Source organism: Alternaria infectoria (genome assembly GCF_024043175.1).
Source record: "Alternaria infectoria strain BMP 0036 chromosome Unknown scaffold_10, whole genome shotgun sequence".
Classification (NCBI taxonomy): Eukaryota; Fungi; Ascomycota; class Dothideomycetes; order Pleosporales; family Pleosporaceae; genus Alternaria; species Alternaria infectoria.
In genome coordinates this window covers 448,161-468,797 of record NW_026250699.1, presented here as the reverse complement: position 1 = coordinate 468,797, position 20,637 = coordinate 448,161, and the positions used below count along the sequence as shown (strand labels likewise).

Genomic DNA, 20,637 nt, shown 5'->3' with positions numbered 1-20,637 from the left:
GAACGTCGGAGGCCAGATCGGATACATCTACGGCGCTTACCTCTGGCCAGACACCGACAAGCCTCGATACGGAATTGGATTCGGTGCATCTGCTGGTTTCGCGCTGCTGTCGATCGCTTGTGCCTGGGCGATTCGCGTGATGCTCATCAAGGAGAACCAGAGGCTCAAGGCGTCGACGAATGAGCGTGTCAACTTGTACGGATACTAGGCGGGTAGCTGAATTTGAGGGGAATTCACAGACCGGACGTTGGCTTGCATATGCCGGGACGGTTTGGCATATCACGGAGTATGTTATAGGCCAACAACTACGAACTTTTGGAGATAACTACACACTTCGCTGTGCCACTCATCTCTACAAATGAAAATGAACAATATTGTTCTTTCCTCGTCGCTAGCTGAAGTTTCATCAACTCGAGCCCCCAGGTGACAAGGAAGTGGAACAGAAATGCGGGCCGTCGGGGATGTCGCAGTTATGCCCTAAATGGTGCTTGGTGCTGAACCAAATTCTATGCTCCTCGCAGCAGGAAGACTTAGACATAACGCCTCCATAAGCATGTCCTGGGCCTTTTTCTCAATCACCCCACTGCATCTGCCTGCGAAATTCCGTTTCTTGTCAAGGAAGTCATCCCAGATAATGCGAATATCGAGGTTGGCGATCCCTACGAGGTTTGCAAGTGCTCCAAATCCACCCGGAAGCGGTCCACTCTGAAGCAGATTCATCCAATCAACCAAGCAAGTGGCTTCAAACTTTATGGCGTCTTCTGGGTTTCTTTGCAAGCAGTCAATGATGTCGAGACGGAGATCCAGTTTCGTGAGCGAAGGAAGCGTAATGGGTAGCAGCTGCATACCTCCTGCGATGTCCTTCTTGATTTGCATAATTATCAAGAGCCTATCAAAGGATGTCGAGGATGTCGTAGCGCCTAGACGTGTGAAGTAATCAGAGTAGGGCCTCGGTATAGACGGTTCCTCCAATCCCAGGTTCTCGAAGCTTGTGGACTGAGTCGCAGGATTGATGAGACCATACACGGTGACCCGAGGCAGATAGGCATGCTTGATTCGCTGTCGAACTTCCATTGGGACCGAATTTCGGAAAGCACGGAGAAGGTATCGATATGGCTGTGTATCGCTGCTGAAGACCCACCGAAAAATTGATCCTGTAAGATACTCCAAGGCCTGATTGTACGCCTTGGCTGAGTACTGGTCCTTTAACTTCGTGAGCAGGTCGACTGCTGGTGCATCAAGCCGGTCATCGTTATCGTGCAAAAGCCTGATCTGGATCTCGCTGCTGTTGTCGCTCGCTGCCCATTTGAAGATTATCTGCTTGATCTCGAGTGGTAAGAGCTCGTCAAATGCCTTTGCGAATGACATGTCCTTGGAAGACATGTTGGGGATGAGTTGTGCTGGTGGTAGTCTGGTCGACCGTACTTTTGTTGATTATTGCAGTCCGACTTGGTAAGATTTTGGTAGTACCTGGTAGCTGTAGGCTTAGTCGGAAAGAGAGCCCCGGAGGATCTGAATGTACCTTAAATAGCTGGATTGCAAAGTCTTGTTATACTAGCAAACATAGTATCTAGGGATTGTTGTACTCAACCTGTGCTCTCACCTTCGGCGGTCACCGTGCGTTCTCAGCTCCACTAGTCACCTTCACCATGCTATCTCACTTGACGAAGGCGAGCATCTAATCGAGTAAGGAACAATTGCCCACGGCGACGATAATGGAACGTGACTTTGCAATAAAGCATTTTCCTCAACCACAAGCCTACGAAGACCCAAAAGATCTGTCGTGAGCGCTATGTTACTGGTTTGAGATCCGTTCACTTAACGTATCGCGCTGGTAATGAAGTTGTTGGAGACACGCGACGCGCGATCGAAAGCGCAGGAGCCTGGCGATGACGAAATCTGGCCCCACTTTTACCGCGGGGCAGACTCGGCCGCGCAGCATCTCCAAACCAGCACAGCAAACGTCGGTAGTAACGCCGTTAAGGTCGCTCAAAGATGATCTAGAACGCGCTTTGATGGAGTCGCGCGTATGCAGGCAGCGCCACAGGCGAGTCAGGCAAGATGCAACCTCCCAGCTTAAACCCGTCTCGGGTTTAACGCCCACACTAGCAACGCGGGTGGTCACCAGTCTTTTGTAGGATGAGATCTTTTCCGTGCTTTTCCGTTTCTCTTCACCTTTTCTTCTCGACATCTATAAGCAGTTGATGTTGAGTTTGTGTTCCTACGAAACGTCAACTCGCGTTCTCTGATCCAACACGCGGCACAGTCCAACATTGCCACCATGGCTCCCACGGCGATATCGCGGATCGCTGGATTTCTCGGCATCACATCACTCAACGCGACTGGACGAGATGCATACATCATCATCACATTGCGATCGTTGAGGATGTTCACGGCCGGCATTCCGTCGCTGATTCTCGCCCTCTTCTTCTCCTCGCTCAAATTTCCGGATTCGAGGATTGGGGTCTTCATGACATTGACATTGCTTGGAGATGTCCTACTGTCATTGCTGCTCACTCTCGTGGCGGACAAAATAGGCAGGAGAAAGATTCTGTTCATGGGCAGTGTGATGATGGCTTGTTCAGGCGTCGCATTTGCGCTGTCGGAGAACTTCTTCATTCTTTTGGTTGCGGCGGTGTTCGGCATCATTTCTGTCACCGGTGCTGACTGTGGTCCTTTTAGGGCTGTCGAGGAGAGCATGTTGAGTGGCCTAACAGACGAGACAACAAGAAGCGATGTACTCTCGTGGTATGTTACAGCGACGACATTGGCAGGGGCCATTGGCGCAGAAGTCGCAGGGAGAACGGTAAATGCTCTCGAGAAGAGCAGCGGTAATGTGACCAAGGCATACCATGCCCTTTTCTGGGGCTATGCAGCCTTCGGAGTACTTGGGAGCATCCTTTGTCTGGGTTTGAGTAGCAGATGCGAGGCTGCAGGTGAGAAGCGGGCGGAGATGCAAGAGCGAGGACGTGGTGGGGGCCATGGCGAAGAGGAAGAAGTGCTACTGGAGGCGATGACACCCAGCACCACGGACGGTTTCGACCAAGACCGCGAGCACGTAGGAAGACCAGCGGGTGTCAGGAATCCGCCATCGCAAAAGAAAGCAAGCTACTTTAGTCAGATCTCGCAGAGTACACGATCCGTCATGTACAAGCTCTGGATTCTCTTAGCTGTTGACAGTCTAGCAGACGGCATGACACCTTACTCGTTGATGAACTACTACGTCGACCAAAAGTTCCACGTCTCAAAGTCTACGCTTGGGGATATTACCTCGGCTTCGCAGTTTCTCTGCGCAGTTGGAGCTATCTTCGCCGGACCATTGGCCAAACGCATAGGTCTCATCAACACCATGGTCTTCACCCACCTCCCGTCATCGATCGCCAGCGGCTTCATCCCATTACCTTCAAAAGTCGGTTGGACAGTGGGCCTGTTGCTATTCCGAGCTTCCCTCAATAGCATGGATCAAGCACCGCGTACAGCTTTCATCGCAGCAGTCGTGAAGCCTGAAGAGCGTACAGGTGTCATGGGCATCACTAGTATGCTGCGCACGTTGGCCATGAGCGTTGGGCCATCAATCACCGGCTTCCTCTCCGGTAGCGATAACTTCTGGGTGGCCTTCGTGGCTACGAGTATTTGTAGGATCACCTACGATATTGGATTATGGATGTTGTTCGTAAACGTCAAGGTAGAGAAGGACGTTGGAAGAGAAGACGATAGGGACAGCGTCGATGATGATGCTTGGAATGGATTGCTCAGCGACACAGAAAGTGACATTAGTAGCGAGGGGGGAAAGAGCAAGGATATTGATCGCGAAAGTAGGGTATAACCCAAAGATTGTATTGAGTGAGGTGTTGTTTTGCCTATCGAAGCATGATCACCATCGCCTTTCAAACTAGCATGCAGCCTTCTCTGCTCCAAGCATTGTGCTATCCCGATTGTCTGTAAACAATTTGACCTTTACCGCTCTTGCCTGTCTCTTCTGAGCTGGCAAACTGTCTTTAGTACCGAACCTCTCCTTAGTATGATGATCCAAGCCGTGTAACAACGGTACAAGCGCACTGCTTTTCCACACTTGCGTACCAGACGTATGCGTCATCGTCATCGTCGCGAGCAAGAAGATCAGAGTGGCCACGACAGCCGCGATCGGTAGGACAGCAAAACCCCATCGGATGTGGACATAGGACTCTACCGTTATCGACTTGCCGTTCGTATCAACAGCTCCATTGAAGCCGCGAAAAGCGGTTGTCATCGATACGGCCAAGTCGCTCATTAGCATATTGAGTCCATCGGCGTACTCGTAGTAGTTCCAGTAGAACGCTGTGACAATATCCGTGTCGAAGAAAGTCTCGCCTGATGAGATACCGACTGTGAGATTGACAACTACAGCACGGTCTGGATCTGTGACGCTTCGGGTGAAATCGCTAGTTGTACGGGTGGCAGAGCCGTTGGTAAAGATTGCACTAAACCATCCGCGTATGCTCAAAAGCGCTTCCATGCCAAGCAAGTACGCAGTGTCATCGGACTTGCCAGTGATATAAACACCATAGTCGGCGGCAGGATCGGGGGAGCTCATGTCGATGACAGTGTGGTTGAGAACAGAGTGTGTGACATTCTCTTGGTGCGTACCGTTTGTGACCGATGCGGACAGCGTATTTGCACATGCTTGCAGGCTGCATTGTGATGCCCAAGGGTTCAGAGCGTTGGGTGTATCTTGAAGCTCTGTACCCATGAAGATGAGTCGGATTATCGTGGAGTGGGGCATGTCGCCATACGCTGACGGAATGAAGGATGTCATACTGAATACATCGGAGCTCGTGTTGACTAAAAAACAGTGTAAGCAATAAGTACCCGCTAATTTACAATTTGCACATGCGAAACTTACGATGAGCTCCTTGTGGTACTTGCCATCCGCATGAGGACATGTTTGGCGATGCACCCAATTCAGATGGACAGTAGCGCGTCATGAGCGGAGTGATGTCTGTGCACTCATGGCAAACAGCCAGCGTCTCGAAGGGTTCCCAGGTGCAAGTACCACTCTGGCACTTGAATGGTAGTGACGCAGCTGGTCTATTGTTCTCCGCGAACAAGCCGTTGTAGACTGCGGCTTTAAGTGGGAGAATTGGCACAAAACCCGCTAGAAACCTACGTCAACGAATGATATCGAAATGCGCTTGATGCTACTTACTCGTGCTGGTGTTACCCGGTAACGCAGGGGTGAAGTTGAGGGCTCTAGGCATGATGGCGCCAAAGTCACTTTCCACGTTACGGATTTTATAAGTTGCGATCTGCTGCGCGAAAGGTCCAAGGGCGAGACCTATAACAGCGACGATAGCGCCGAAAGACCCGAGAAATCTGATCAAGCATTCGTAAGTCATCTGTCAACCATGTCTTGAGCTGAGAAACGTACCCTCCTCTGGCAGTCGCCAGCAGTTTGATAGAGCCCCACGAACCACGACTAGCGTCATCGAAGGCCTCCATATCAGACAATGGAGCCGATGTCTGCTTGAAACGGATCCATTTCGCCTGCGATAGTCCACTCGACAGGCAAACCGACATTGCAGCGTTTGCAAAAGTAGCCAACAGGGCAATGAGAGCGTTCAAAGTTATGCTGTAAGGCCAGTCTGGCAATGCGTGTCCATTGTATTTGGCTACCACGCCGACAATGGCGGCGACAGCACCCAGCCCGATTGCGACAGCCATGATCTCGAAAGCCCAAGACCGCGCACGGGACGCGCCAGCCTTGCTGTCAGACTTTGTGCTACATACCTCCGACGACGTCACAGCTGTGCTGTTGGTAGACGAACTCCAATGCGTTACATGCTTCTTGATAGAAGGTGATTTAACAGTCGAACGTGGACTCGTGGGGCTGAAATCGAAGTCTCGTATCTCTTCATAGTTTTGCAGAGTGGACGAAGGCGGAGTGTAGTCCTCGTTGACCGGCGTCACTTCCACGTTGTGCTGCAATTTGGGTAGTTGCTGGTACGCCATCGCGAGGCTGAGACTGAGGCTGAGGCTGAAGCAGGTAGTACCCGAAGATGAGCCCGAATTGCAGTGTTTCACAATGCGGCGAAATGCTCAGGTCTGAGTAACCTAGATATCTATGAATATATAAGGGATTCCCACTTTGGTCAGCCGCTGTATAGTGCCACTCCTTCCAAGCGTGATAAGCACAGACAACCCGCTCTCAAGAAATGGTAAGCTTATGCCGCCATGCCCACGTTTGGGGTTCAGCTCACACAGCGCCACATCGATGCAGCTTCGTGGTGCAGGCGTACTCGTTCTCATTCGCCAGTCACGCTGCAAAGATTACCTGCCACATGCGAGGCCCTTGTATTAGGCACTGATTGTCTTGGAAACAATGGAGGATGTTGGCGATAAGCAAGGTGGCGGCGCAGTATGTTCATGGTAGATCGGCCAAGAGTGCCTCGTGGAGCAAGCGTAGTATATGATCGGCAAGACCATGCAGAAGCTCTAGATTGCATTCACCTCTCGGTATTCAGACTCCGAGCCTGATTCGCATCATTAGCAATCATTCTCGCTATATATAGAGAAGCTACTGCGACGCCCGCACTTTCCGCCCCATCCTCGGTCGACATAGCTTCATCCGGCGTTTGTGATCTTGGCAAGATATGGCTGCAGAAATGCGCTAGAGCACCATTTGATGGTACATGGTATGCGAACAGGTCTTATCGCGCGGGGCTCGCGCAATGTCTAGGAAGGATTGCCGTGCATATCGTGGTAGAAAGGGCCTCCCTGGTGGCTGTCGAGAGGTGGGGCCGAACACCACCTGGACACTTCAGCCGGCTTGGCGCAGACATACGAGCAGCATCAACAGACAACCCATTCTGCACTTTTGTCGATGTATGCGACTATACAGAACAGGCTAAGCCGCACAGATTCCAGTGGGGGGTGTGGACGCAGAGCGACAGGGTGGCATTGCCGTGGACAGAGGTATGGTTGCTTCGTCAAAGCATGGCGAATGCTCAGAAGTCTTCGTCTTCGTCATCGAAGTCGTCCTCGGCTAAGGTGGCTGCGGCATTCGTAGCATCCAGGTAGGCTTTGATATGCGCGATGGTTTGCTTCTGAGCCTTCCACCTTATCAGGTTCTGGCTCTCGCGATCCACGACTTCCTTGGACCAAGTCATCGGATTGGGATCAACGTCATGATCAATTTCCATACGACCTAGGCTTAGATTTGGTAACCCGAGCAAGCTCTCCTGCCATTTCTTGAATTGCTCGTCGACCTCCGCCACTTCCCTGTGCATTATAGCTCTTTCCTCTTTCATTGTGTACAATGCATCTCGTTCCCGAGATGACATTGAAGCTTCTCTTCGCAAGAGCATGAGGGTTTGAGCGGCATTGCGCTCGGCAAGTTCCACATCTTCGTAGTCCCGGATAACGGTCATCGAAGAGTATTTGCCCCATAATGGGGTCATGTTGTCCATCTTCCAAATGTCTCTACCGTGCTTATTGTTACGTGGATTCAACTTCGAACGATAGCGCTTACGTCGCATGTCTCGAAGGCCGTCCTCTAGATGGCTGTATGTAAATTCGTCTTCTTCGGTGTCTTTGAGCAACAGGTTCAGAGCTCGTTCTTCTCGAAAGACATTCTTCAGCATACGCTTCCAATTCGTAACCCGGACAATGATGGTGTCTTCGTCTTCGCGCTCCACCAGTTCAATATCCACGTCTTGCTCGTCTGCCATGCCAAAATCGACAACCGTTGGGCCTACTTTGACACACCAACGTAGCTGCCCGTGCACTGAAGATGGCTTTCGTAAATCAAGACATTGTACGGTATGGTGCCACCACGGATTGTCGGGTTCAATCTCGCCGACACTGCGGACAAACGTGTCATACCAGGACTCCTTGATGCGAAAGTACGCATTTTGTGGATCCCATACGGCTTGGTTGCCCACGCGCTCATCTAGACGTTCGAAAGTCGCGTTGACAAATGCCAAGTCCCAGTAATCTGCCGCATTCAGTTGCTCCATGAGTTGACCTTCTTTCGGTCCGAGATAGCCGATCAACTCCACAAGTTGGATGTGATAATAAAGCACAGACGTGTCAATCACTTCTTTGAAGGCTTTGCATACGAGCCGGTGGTCCAAGATGTCCGCTGGGTCGGCGTTGTCAAGGACGGTCAAAAGGACTTCGGCAGGTAGAGTCGGTAGCTTAGATGGCGATGCTTTCTGGCTTGCTGCGAGGCTGCTCAAAAGTAAATCGTGGTCTCTGCCCTTCTCTGGTGGCTGAGATGTAGCTGGGAGATTGGACGGATCGCTCTCGTTGTCCTCTTCATCGTCGTCGTCGTCCAGGACCACACGACGCACTCTTTTGTGTGTTGTTGTGGGCGAAACATCGTCAGATCCCGAATCGGAGTCGTCCACAACTAGCGGTCGTTTGCGAGGAGATATTTGAGGAGCTCCAATACTCTTCTTCTCTCTCTCGGACTCCTCACGAACAATCCGGCGATTCCGGGGGCTGACCATCTCGCATGTGACTTGCGTTGGCAGGCAGGGTGGGGTGAATGGCGATGTGCACGAGTTCGGTGCAAACGATACAGGGACGATGTATTTCCTGTGGAATTGAGGTCAGTGGTGATAACACGTTGGTGTTGATGCAAACAGGAGAGCACAAAGAGCAAGGTGGGCCAGCCCGAAGCCGGCGGGGACTGCTGCAGGAACCCGGCGGGTCCATCCAATCACGCACCGAACTGCCGGTGGTGACCGACCCCAGCGTCATCACTTTCCTTGTTTCTCCAGTGTCTGCGCGTTTGAGTTGTAGCGCTGGTCCATTCGCACTCGTCTTGTAATAATCCAGTAGCATTGATTTTGGGGCGTACTTTGGCTGGGTGTATAATGACGACGCCAATTTGGCGGCGGCAGTGATCGTGTTCCGTCTCCGTCTTCAACGTGACTGTTCAGCACATTTTACGTGTTCGTCGTGCTCAAAATAGCGTACGCTGTTCCAGGTATCGCGGACACGACTGGAGTTTGGCGATTAAAGGAATTGGGGTTCGGCGCTTTTGCTGGCAGGGCGCTGTATCCGCTTGCTTCTGTGACTACACGCGCCGATCGTCGCTGGGGCACCACATGATCGCGGGTATACGCAGAGCTTTAGCACCAAGACACATGAATGTTCGCGTCGTGGTCATTCATCATACATAGTGGTATTAGGATAGCGCGTTGGCATTGATTAACCTCTTCCCAAACCTAAAGGGCTCTAATAAACGCTGCAGTAGAGAGCAGACCAAGTGTGCTAGGACAACAATGGTATTGTCGTATCTACAAGGCTTGTGTAAATTTCTAGCGCGCTCAGCATTCAAGACCATAAGATTTCTTGACCTTCACCGAGACGACAAGCCACAGCAGAGATTTTTGATCTTATCCAATTGCATACGCACCGAAGCAATGGATCAGGTCCCGCTCTTCATATCCTTTATGAGTCTCTCGAGAACTGTGTCGGTAAATGCCCAAACAGTTGAGCTGTATTGCGCTCCCCAAGCGTATCCAGTATACCACATATTTCTATATCCCTGCAGGGCATATAAGTCTTGAACAAAACCTGCTCGAAACCGCTCAGCAGACCGCGGCCACCAAGGGCGGCTATGATCCGAAAGCGCTTCAAATTCCGCTTCGCAATCCGCGGGGACAGTTCCAGCATCCTGTATTCCTTTGACGCTTTCCAAGACTATGTTTGTGAAGGCGTGCGGATATATCGTATAGTTGGCGCCGAAGACGACTCGGAAGAGACCTTGGCCTGGAGGCCCTGTCGAGTCTAGACGCAGACTGTATGGCCAGTCCTTGATCGCAAGCTGGTCAGCCAGTACCGCTGCTGAAGGCAAATACGTGATGGAGTAGTTTTCTGGTAAGCAAGGCGCCTTCAGAATTCCTACGAAGTTGGCCTCTTCGATCCAGTTTGAGAAGGCAGCCGTTTCCTTGTTGTTGAGATGAAAAGGAGCCAAATTTTCCAGGCTCGGGCCTGCGGTATACAGAATACGACGTGCCTTGATGATGTAGCTGGTATCGCCCTGCTTTATTAATAGCCTCACCCCGTTCTTGGTTCGCTTCACATCCTGAACGTTGCTCGATAATAGTACGTCCGGCTTAAGGAGCTCGAGCGCGCGTTCGTAGAGGACACCGTTATTGCCAACAGGTCTGAAAAGTGTGCCGCTCAATAGACCTAAGAACAGTAAGCTGAGACCCCCAGCGAAAGAGAGTCTCAATTTGTGAACAAGCCTGCAACATCGACTGACCTTCTGTAAGTGAGGCCCCAAAAGCCTGCAAGACGGTGAGCGTCAAAAGATTGCGAATGCCTCCATAGCCCACACCAGATATTACGACTATCCGTGGAACGGCGGCTTCCAACTGATGGAGCTTAGCAAAATCACCGAATGGCGTAAGAAGATCTTCAGGGATATCTGCTGGAGATGGAAATTGCCAGAGGCCGGGCTCCAATATATCTCTGTATTTCGACGTGATCGCAAGCCATCGCTGCAATGCTTCGTTGGTTGCATTTGCACTCGGGGCGCTGTAGTCCTCCAGCTCCTCACCCGTCTCGACATCGATATTGAGTGCCGTCAACCTCTGATTAGTGGGGATCACCGTATCAATCCCAAAGCGTGTAAAGAAATCGGTAGCCGGTCCGTAAGGTATATAGCTTTGGACTCCGTAATCAATCGAAATGTTTGTTTCGGGAATGTGGTAGGTGCTAGTGTGACCACCCAGAACTGGTCTGGGCTCGATGAGCACTATGGTCGTGTTTAGGTCTTCGCGAAGTCGAACGGCGGCGTACGTCCCCGATGCGCCTCCGCCGATTATTGCAACATCTCTGATCAGCTCGATATGATTTGGGGTAATTTTGCCCTCGGCAGTTGCCAACGTGACGCAAGAATACAGAGAGCGCACTAATATATTGATCAATCGAGTCATGGCGAGGATGGGGTGATAGATAGCAGACTTAAGGAAGGCTCAAGGTAGGCCTTAAGTATGACCTGACGCACTGTGTGCAGCAGACGTCTTACCGGCTTCAACAACATTGCTAGTTGAGTGCACAAGAAAAGCCGCCGGAACAGCCGGAGTCGAGTACGAGTGGCTGTAGACGAAGCTCATAGGACATGCAGCATAAGGTGTGAGCTTCCAGTCATCGGTGGCGCCTGCGAGATGCATGGCCATGCACCTGGGCAGCTGAAGGGTCTTTCCGAGGAAGCGTGGTTTAAGTGTCGTTGGAAGATAGACGCATCAATGCATCCTCGCAGTGAGAAATTCAGGCGCCGCGATCGACCTGTTTCTCAGAGCTTGCTGCACACCTGGGCCAGGCGCAAGGCCGCCGTGACTGAGAAGAGTTGGGATGCGGAAGCAGCAGTGGAGACACCCCCGGGCCCCGGAAGGCTTTCTTGGCACGCTAAAGCCACTCAAGTCAGGTAGCGAGGGCTAACGCCGACGCGCTACTTCTCTAGTAACACAGAAAGAATAGAGTGCGCCTTTAACTTAGACTATAGTTTAGTTTTTAGTTAAGCTAAGTTTTTAAAATAGTACTTTAGTATATAGTATAATTATAATAGCTTTAATATTATTTACTAAAGTACTATTTAGTATATTACTATAGTACTATAGTTATTAATAAAGCTAATAATTTAAAAAAATACTATTAGTTAAAAAAATACTAGTAACTTTTAAAAAAATATTTCTTAGTTATAATAAGTTAAAGATTTTTAAGTATAATAGTATATAAAGCTATTTATATACTACTAATTTTCTTTTATCTTTTTATATAATACTTATACTATAATATTAACTTTAATACTAACTTTTATAATTTTAAGTACTTTTATAATAGCTAAAGTTATATTTAAGCTAGTACTTTTAAAGCTATAAGCTAATAATACTAAGCTTTTAATTTAAATAATATAAAAAATACTTATAAACTTATAAAAAGTTTAAATACTATTTTATAATACTTTAGCGCTATAGTAAAGTAGTATTTTAAGTAAGTTATAAATAAAAACTTTATTATTATTTAATACTAATAGCTTAAGCTATTACTTTAAGTTAAGAAGAGGTAGTAAGTATAATTATTATAGCTATAAATAGAATAGAAAGTATAAATAAAGTAAGTATAAGTTAAGTAGCTAAAATATAGTAGATATTTTAAATTAATTTAAGTTATATATTAGAGCGTAGTAGCTAAAGAGCTAAGAAGAAAAGAGCTAAAAGAGAAGTATAGTTATAAGAGTATAGTTATAAAAATATAGTAGTAAAAAGTATACTTTAAAAGAACTTTATTTAGTATAAAAAAATATATTCTTAAATATTTTATTTAAAGTAAGAAACTAGTAAGTAAGCTAAAGTATATAGCTAATTTCTATAAAACTATCTAAAAAGGCTAGTAAGTATTATAAAAGTATATATATATATATATATAGGCGCTAATTAAGTATAGAAAGAACTAGTAAAAAGAAACTTATATATAAGCTTTTATAAGTAGTAAATCTTATAAATCTAAATATTAAAACTATTAAGAAGTAAGAGAAAGTAAAAGTAGTAAGTTATAAAAAAAAGGTAAAAAACTTATTAAATATATAGATTCTAAAGTTATTTAGATAGTTTTTTAAAAATATTAAGGCATAAAGTATATAAGCGTAGAGAGTAAGTAGTAGATAATAAGTAAAAGCTAATAGTAGGTAAAAGTAATATATAATAATAGCTTTATAAGTAAGTAGCTAAAGTAGCTAAAAAAGCTAGTAAAAAAAGTACTAGGTATTCTTAATTTAAAGAGTAGTAGTATAGCTTTAAATAAAAATAAAATAACTAGTAAATAAAGAATCTAGATAGACGCTATTAAGGCGTAAAATAGTCTAGTATTATACTTAAGTATCTAAGCGCTAAGACGCGTAGTATAATATATTAGTTAAGTATTATAAAAGTTTTATAAAGATTAGATAATTAAGATATATAAAGGTAATAAAGTTATTATAGTAGAGAGCTTTAAGAGAAGCTATTAGAGGTAAATATATATAGTAGAAGTGTTAGCTTAATAAAGGCTAATAGAGCTCTAGACCTAAAACTATTATATATCTTTTTCTAAAACGCGCTTAAAGTTCTAACTAACGCGTAAATAATAAAAAGAAATAAAAGTACCTCTTAATAAGAATACCTAAAAAGAGAAACTATATTACTATTCTTTAGGTTAACCTTTGCCTAAGCTAGTAGTGTTAGTAAAGTTAGTAGTGTTATTATAATTTATAGCAGCGTTATAACTATAAAAATCTAAAGCTAAAAGATCTAGAGATAACTACTAGAGTACTATAGAGAATACGTATCTAGCTAAAGCTAGTAGGTAGTAAGCTAAGTAGTAAACTACCTTATAGCTACTAATAGCTATAGAGGCTAAAGTTAGGTAGAAACGTATATTATAATTAACCTAGTAGGCTTTAATAGCTTCTTAGCTAGGTAAGTTTTTAAATAACTAGCTAGTTCTTTTTAAGTACTTAAAGTTTAATAGCTAGAGTAGAGTAATAGTAAGCTTTTTATTATTATTATAGTTATAAAAAGTAATATATAAGTCTAGGTAGTTAGAATTATAGTTATAGAAGTTCTAGATTAATTTCTTATAATCTTTTAGGTTACTATATAGCTACTATACGTTAGACTAATTATTACTAACTTATATAACTTTATACTATAGAAGACTATATTCTTTAGTGTAGAGGTTAATAAGCTACTAGTGTACGTAGAAGTTAATAATCTAAGAGATAATATATTTAGTAGCGCTATTATCTATAAAGTAGACTTCTAGTAGAGTAAGAAGCTCTAGATAAAGCTAACTAAGTAGAGTATTATTCTTATAAGCTTATAATAGCTAGAGATAGAAAGTAGAGAAAATAGCTTTAAGCTTCTATAGTAAGTTAAGCTTATAAACTATATTATTAATAATACGTATAACTTAGTAAAGCTTTATATTCTTATAATTAAAAAACTTAACTAGTTACTTAGTGCGTATATACTTAGCGTTAAGTATTACCTAATTACTAATAAAGAACTATAGTGTAGAGAAGTAGTTTGCGTCTATAAATTTCTTTATCTTTACTTATATCTATAATATCTCTTACTAAAGAAAGGTATATATAAATTTAATATAGTAATAAAGAGTATTAGTAGCGCATTATTATTACGTAATAGTAAAGTTAGTATAAAGATTATAATTATAGAGAGCGTATATAGACTCTAGGCTAGATCTTAGCTATTAGCTCTTTACAGCCTAGAATAGAGATAAGCCTATAGTAGTGCTTATTACTAAGTTAGCTTTAAATTCTACTAATAGTAGTAACTAAGCCTAATCTATTTATAGATAATTAATATATAATTATAAATACTATTTAAAGTTAGCGTTTACGTTCTCTATCTAACTATCTATCTTAGAGTAGTGCGTAGTTAATAGCTTTAGCTAAGTACTAACGTAATTATAGAAGTAGTTCTAGAAATAGAAAGTAAACTAATATCTATAATCTAAAATAATTATATAAGAGTACTTTTTAGTTCTCTAAATATATTCTATAAACTTATTAATAATAGTAGAGACTTCTAGATTCTCTATAGTAATAAACTTCTTTATCTTTAAAAAGTAGTTTACTATAACTATAATATATTAATAAGAGTAGCTACACTATAAGAAGATAAGTAGAGAAGTAATAAAGTTAATAAAGATATTATTCTAGTAATAAGTTAGCACTAGCAAAGAGTGTAGAAGTCTATACTTTATAGTTCTATTAACCTTTAAGTAATAATAAGTAGTATAGCTATTAGTAAACCTAGTAATAGTGTTAGTTATACCTTACTAGTAGTACTATTTACTAACTTATTAATAAGTTATTATTCTATCTTTATAACTACTAGGTAGGCTATTATAGATATACTTAATAATATAGGTATACAGCTTCTTACTAAAGAGAACTACTAAGCGCCTACTTTTAATAAATAACTAGCTCTTATTACTAGACTCTAGATCTCTAAGTTCTATCTAGATGCTCTTAGTAATAAGGTAGTATAGAATATAACGCTTATCTTTGTCTAGAGCGCGTTAGATGTCTATAAGATATAGATTACTAAAGTATAGCTCTAGAATAACTTTATCTAATAGCTAATTATTAGAATAGTTTAGAGTATTATAAAAGTTCTTAGTTTCTTTTAGAGAGAACTAGGCTAAGCTAACTATTAGAGTGCTTTAGAATAGCGTAGAGCCTTTTTCTATCTCTTAGATAAAAGTTAGAACTAATCTAAGATTATATTTATTATTATCTATATATAGCCTAGCTAGCTATATAGCAGCGTAGCTGCTGCTATTAGTACTATAATCTTCTTTAACCTATTACTTATCTTCTAGTATTATCTAATATTAGTAGGTAACGCGATTATTAGAGATTTATTTAGAGAGATTACTAGTGTAATAGATAAGGCTATTAGGTTTTGTACTTTATTTACTAGATTAATACTATATCTTAAAATTAAACTTCTTAAGAAACTTAGCTTACTATACTTACTATCTATTAAGATTATATTTTATATAGAAATATTCTAAGCTATAGTAGTTAGTAAGAATATTAATAGAGTTAGATACGCTAGTAAGCTTAGATTACTATTCTTTAAACGCTCTAATAATAGCTAGAAGCTTCTTATTATAAATAGCGTAGTTATACTTTATTAAAGTTATCTTCTTTAAAAGGTACGCTATAGAACGTATAAAACTATCTTTCTAGACTTATAATAAGATAGTAGCGTAAATATAGTTAGATATATCTATCTCTAGAATATAATAGAGATTAGTATTAAAGTGCGTAAGAATAATATTACTATAGAACGCCTTCTTTAATATAAGAAAAGTCTTTTTAGCTTTACGCGTTATATAGAAGAACTTTAGATTTCTACGCGTAAGGTAAGTAAGTAGTTTAGTAATATTAGAGTATCTATATATAAAGTAATAATAGAAGTTAGTAAATCTAAGAAATACCTAAACATTCTTAAGAAATTATAGTAACTTCTAATTCTATATAGCACTAACCTTATTAGAATCTATCTTAATACTATTAGTAGTAATAATAAAGTCTAGAAACTTTATCTTAGACTTTATAAATTTAGACTTTAGTATATCTATAGATAAACTAGAGTCTATAAGCCTAGTAACTACCTTAACTAGATATTTCTTATATTAGGCTTTAGTCTTACTAAAGATAATAACGTTATCTAAGTAAGCTATATAGAACTTATCTAGGTACTTATAGAAAATGTTGTTAATATAAGCTTAAAATATACTAGAGCTATTATATATTCTAAATAGTATAATAGTGTACTAATATAGCCTATATAGTATAATAAAGGTAAAAAGATACTTATACTTATTTTTAATATAAATCTTATTAAATATAGTAATAACGTCTACCTTAGAAAAGAACTTAAACCTTACTAGCTTAGCTAGTATATTCTTTATTAAGAGAGAGGTATTCTAGTTCTTTACTATATAAGTATTAAGTCTATAGTAATTAACGTAGATATAGATACTACTTCTTAGTTTATATATAACTAATAGTAGTATAGCTTACGTAGAGGTACTTCTTTTAATATAGCTCTTCTTAACTATATTATTAATATATAACTTTACTACTTAGACTTTATTATAGAATATAGAACGTAGGTATTATAATAATAGTGTAGAAAGCTACCTATTATCTTCTAGAATAAGTTTAATCTTATAGTTAAGGTTCTCTTAATACGTAGGTAGCTTATTAGCTTTTTTAGAGTTAAAGCCTTAATATAGTAGCTAAAGAACTTTAAGTAAATATTATAAGATATTATCTTTTAATATATAGAGATATTCTATCTTATTCTAGAACTTCTTATAGTTCTTAGGTAGTACTTTAGCGCTAGTAGTATGTAACTATTAAGTGTCTTTCTACTCTTAGTTAGATATCTCTACTAGATAATAGATCTTATTATATAAGGTAATACTAACGTCTAGGTTATAATAAACTACTATAGTAGCTATCTAACTAGAGATATACGCTACGTTAATTAGTAGAGAAGCTTTAGAATATTATAGTATCTTTATAAAAGTAGAATAGGTTAATATAGAATTATATAAACGTAAACCTCTACTAAGTAATCTAAGTAGAGCTATTACTTATAAGAGGTTTCTTTAAGTTTCTATACTAGTAGAGCCTACGCTTACGTAGGCTAGTATAGTCTAGAAAGGTCTAGAAAGATCTAGAGTAGTCTATAACTAAGTAGTTATAATAAAGTTTTTCTTCTCTCTAAAAGTGCGTTCTATATAAGATAGAGAATTAAAAAAATTTAAAAGATTATATAAGTGCTAAGCCTAGGCTAAAATATAGCTTATACGTTAATATTAGAAAATCTCTTTTTAGGCTACTTACCTAAACTTCTTACTTCTACTTATTATTTAGTAAGTATTTCTAAAATCTTTATATATTAGAATTAGTCTAGACTACTCTAGATTAGAGTAGATCTAGGCTAGCCTAGCGTAGTCTAGCTTTATCTTTTTCTTTCTTTTACTAATAAGTGTAGAAGCCTATTAACTAATACTATTAACTATAATCTAGTATAATTTTACGCTATCTATCTCTATTTTCTACTATTTAGAGTATTTTAGTAATAACTAGCTATCTTTAATTCTAATCTAGTTTTATTTATACTAATCTAGTTGTAATATAAGCGCTTAGAGCCTAGTAACTAAAAAATATAACTACTAAGGCTAAATATAACCTAAATAGTTATATACGCTATAGTAATATCTTATATACTACTATTAAGAATAACTAGTAAACTAATCTAGTGCTTTACTACTATTTACTAGATAAGAACTATAAGATATAGGTTAGTACTTCTTTCTAGAGCTATTTATACTAATTTATACTAACTTAGACTTTATAGAGTAGAACTACTATAATAGCGTTTTATACTATTAGTAAAAAAAAAGCTCTAACTCTTCTTTACTATATTCTCTATAACTTATCTAGTTAAAATTATTTTTAAGTAAGTAATGCTATTTTAGTATAATCTAAGCTAATCTAGACTAATCTAGCTATCTAAGTACACTATTTCTAGTATTATTATAATATAAGTAAAGATTTATAGAATATACTTTTAGGTACTCTTAAATGCTCTAGTCTATAATATCTTAAACGCTTCTACTATAGATAAGTTATTTCTAAAGTAAAATATTAAGACTTAGACTACTACCTTTACTATATAAGTAATCTAGAGTTATTTATACTAATCTATACTAATCTAAGTAGAAACACTATCTAATACGTTAATAATAAAAATACGCTTCTACACTTTAGTAAGCATGTTTAGTTTAATACTAAAGTTCTTAAAGTTACCTAAAAAGCTAAGTTTTATAGTAATACTAATAGAGCTTCTAAAACTCTTAGTAAGCACGTAAGTATACTTTCTCTTATTCTAATCTAGATCTATCTAATCTAGTTTAGAAGAAGAAGAACGTAGATTTCTTTAAAAAGAAAGTTCTAGCTCTAGAGACTAAGGTTAAGAGTTTTATTAACTTACTATTCTTAATTAAGAGTAAGCTATCTAAGGCTACTAGAGATAGCTTCTAGACTAATTACTTTACTCTACTCTAGGTTAACCTAGCGTAGCCTAGATCTATCTAGAGCTATCTCTAGGTTAATTTAAGTAGTCTTATTCTAGTTAGTATTTTCTAGTTATAGAGTTTAGCGTCTAAGATACTCTAGTATAGATTAGTCTAGATTAGGCTCTCTAGAGTTCTTTCTAGTCTTAATCTATCTATTATTATTCTTTATATAGTAATTAGTTACTATCTAATCTAAATAAATCTAGATTAGTATAGATTAGCTTTAGCTCTAGAAATATAATTATTAATTTCTTTATACTTATAATTAAGATTTAAGTAATTTTAGAGTCTATTATACTTAGAAAATTTATTAATTTATTTAATCTAATATATTCTCTAGCCTACTTTATTAGAATATTAGACTAAACTAATCTAAACTTATCTAGCTCTTTCTAGGCCTACTCTAGCGTAATTATCTCTAGTTAAAGTGCTCTTAGAACTTCTTAAACACTTTTATAGCGCTAAGAGAGATTTTCTCTAAAAGTAGCTATTAATTATTAGAGTCTAGGTAGCCTATCTACTTAACTAAGTATATTTAAGAGTCTTTTACTCTTTACTTCTTAAGTATTCTATCTACCTTATATATATTATTATCTATTTATAAAGTAATATAATAGAGTAGATCTTAGTCTCTCTAGACTAGACTAGTATTAGAAGCGTTTTCTAGTAGACTAACATAAAAGACTAGGTAAATTCTACTATCTTCTAAGAGGTCTAGTTAGTAAACTTACTTACTAATCTATTCTATTACTTTAAGTAAGCTCTAGTACTTATAGTTTAGTTTCTTTTTAGGCCTAGTTATATAGATATTATATATATCTAGTATAATCTAATTACTAACCTTAAACTTCTTAGGCTTATAGCTTTTATTATACGCTTTCTATTAGTACTCTTAAGCTCTTACTAGGTTTTATTATACTATTTTATATACTTTTTTATATAGTTTTTAGTTTTAGAGCGCGTACTTAAATAGTCTAGTTAGATCTAAGCTAGTTAACTTTAGTGTAGATAAAATTATATAGCTATATACTAGCTTAAATAAAGTAATACTAGTTAAGTTATATTTAGAGTTATTATACGCAAACTTAGTATTAGCTAGTAGAGTTATCTAGTTATTTTATTTATAGTTTATATAGGCTCTAAAGTATTACTCTAGAACCTAATTTATACGCTCTATCTAGCTATTAGTCTAGAGGTAAAAGGCTATTAATAGTAGTTGTCTAGTTTCTAAGTATTAAGTAAAAGTGCTCTAGTACGCTAACGTAAACAGCACCTTTCTATTAGTAACTACTAACTTTAGTAGGCTATAGAAATATATAATCTTCTAATAAAAGGTTTTATCTAGTTTTAGTATATTTAGGTTATTTTTAGATAGTATAAAGTGTACTATTTTAGAGAAGTAGTATATAACTATAAGTATACTATTATACTTTTACTTTTCTAGAGTACTTAGAGGTAACTTAGTAATAAAGTTTATTATAATATTCTTCTAGATATTAGCTAGTATAGGTAGCAACTATAGTTCTTTATATCTAGTATACCTAGTAGGTTTTATTCTTGCGTAGGTTATATAAAACTAATAGTAGTTCTTAACTATTTATTAGACTTCTAGCTACTAGAATTCTCTTAATATAAGATTTAGAGTTTAGGTAAACCTAAAGTAACTTACTAAGAGGTTATTATAGTAAGCTTATAAGACTTTAATGTAGGCTACTTCTAGAATATAAAGTCTTCTTTTATAAAGAAGTATATTATCTAATTCTATACTTTATTAGTTTATCTAATATAGTTAAGTATTATCTAGTATTAATAGTACTTCTCTAGTAAGGTCTACGTACTTATTACTAAGTATACCTTCTTTAATAGTATTATATATAAAGTGTAGTAGCCTAGTCTAGTTAGTAAGTAATATTAGTTAGCCTAGAGTAATAGCTCTAGTTATGCCTATAACTACTTTAATTTAAAGTTTTTTTA

The 20,637-nt window shown here is 39.3% G+C and overlaps 4 protein-coding genes across 4 annotated transcripts; 1 reads left to right on the top strand and 3 right to left on the bottom strand.

Annotated features, from left to right (window-relative positions):
- Positions 1-477: 477 nt before the first annotated feature.
- On the bottom strand, positions 478-1,383 carry J4E92_006587 (uncharacterized protein; the record flags this gene model as incomplete). Its single annotated transcript, XM_051497954.1, has 1 exon — positions 478-1,383. One exon carries the CDS (start codon positions 1,381-1,383, stop codon positions 478-480), a length of 906 nt encoding a protein of 301 aa, XP_051351680.1.
- Positions 1,384-2,281: 898 nt separating this feature from the next.
- Positions 2,282-3,826, top strand: J4E92_006586 (uncharacterized protein; the record flags this gene model as incomplete). The annotated part of the gene is made up of 1 exon (XM_051497953.1): positions 2,282-3,826. The coding sequence occupies one exon, from the start codon at positions 2,282-2,284 to the stop codon at positions 3,824-3,826; it is 1,545 nt and encodes a 514-aa protein (XP_051351679.1).
- Positions 3,827-3,892: 66 nt separating this feature from the next.
- Positions 3,893-5,988, bottom strand: J4E92_006585 (uncharacterized protein; the record flags this gene model as incomplete). Its single annotated transcript, XM_051497952.1, has 4 exons — positions 3,893-4,821; positions 4,883-5,134; positions 5,186-5,352; positions 5,408-5,988. The coding sequence occupies 4 exons, from the start codon at positions 5,986-5,988 to the stop codon at positions 3,893-3,895; spliced, it is 1,929 nt and encodes a 642-aa protein (XP_051351678.1).
- Positions 5,989-6,983: 995 nt separating this feature from the next.
- Positions 6,984-8,489, bottom strand: J4E92_006584 (uncharacterized protein; the record flags this gene model as incomplete). The annotated part of the gene is made up of 1 exon (XM_051497951.1): positions 6,984-8,489. The coding sequence occupies one exon, from the start codon at positions 8,487-8,489 to the stop codon at positions 6,984-6,986; it is 1,506 nt and encodes a 501-aa protein (XP_051351677.1).
- Positions 8,490-20,637: the final 12,148 nt, after the last annotated feature.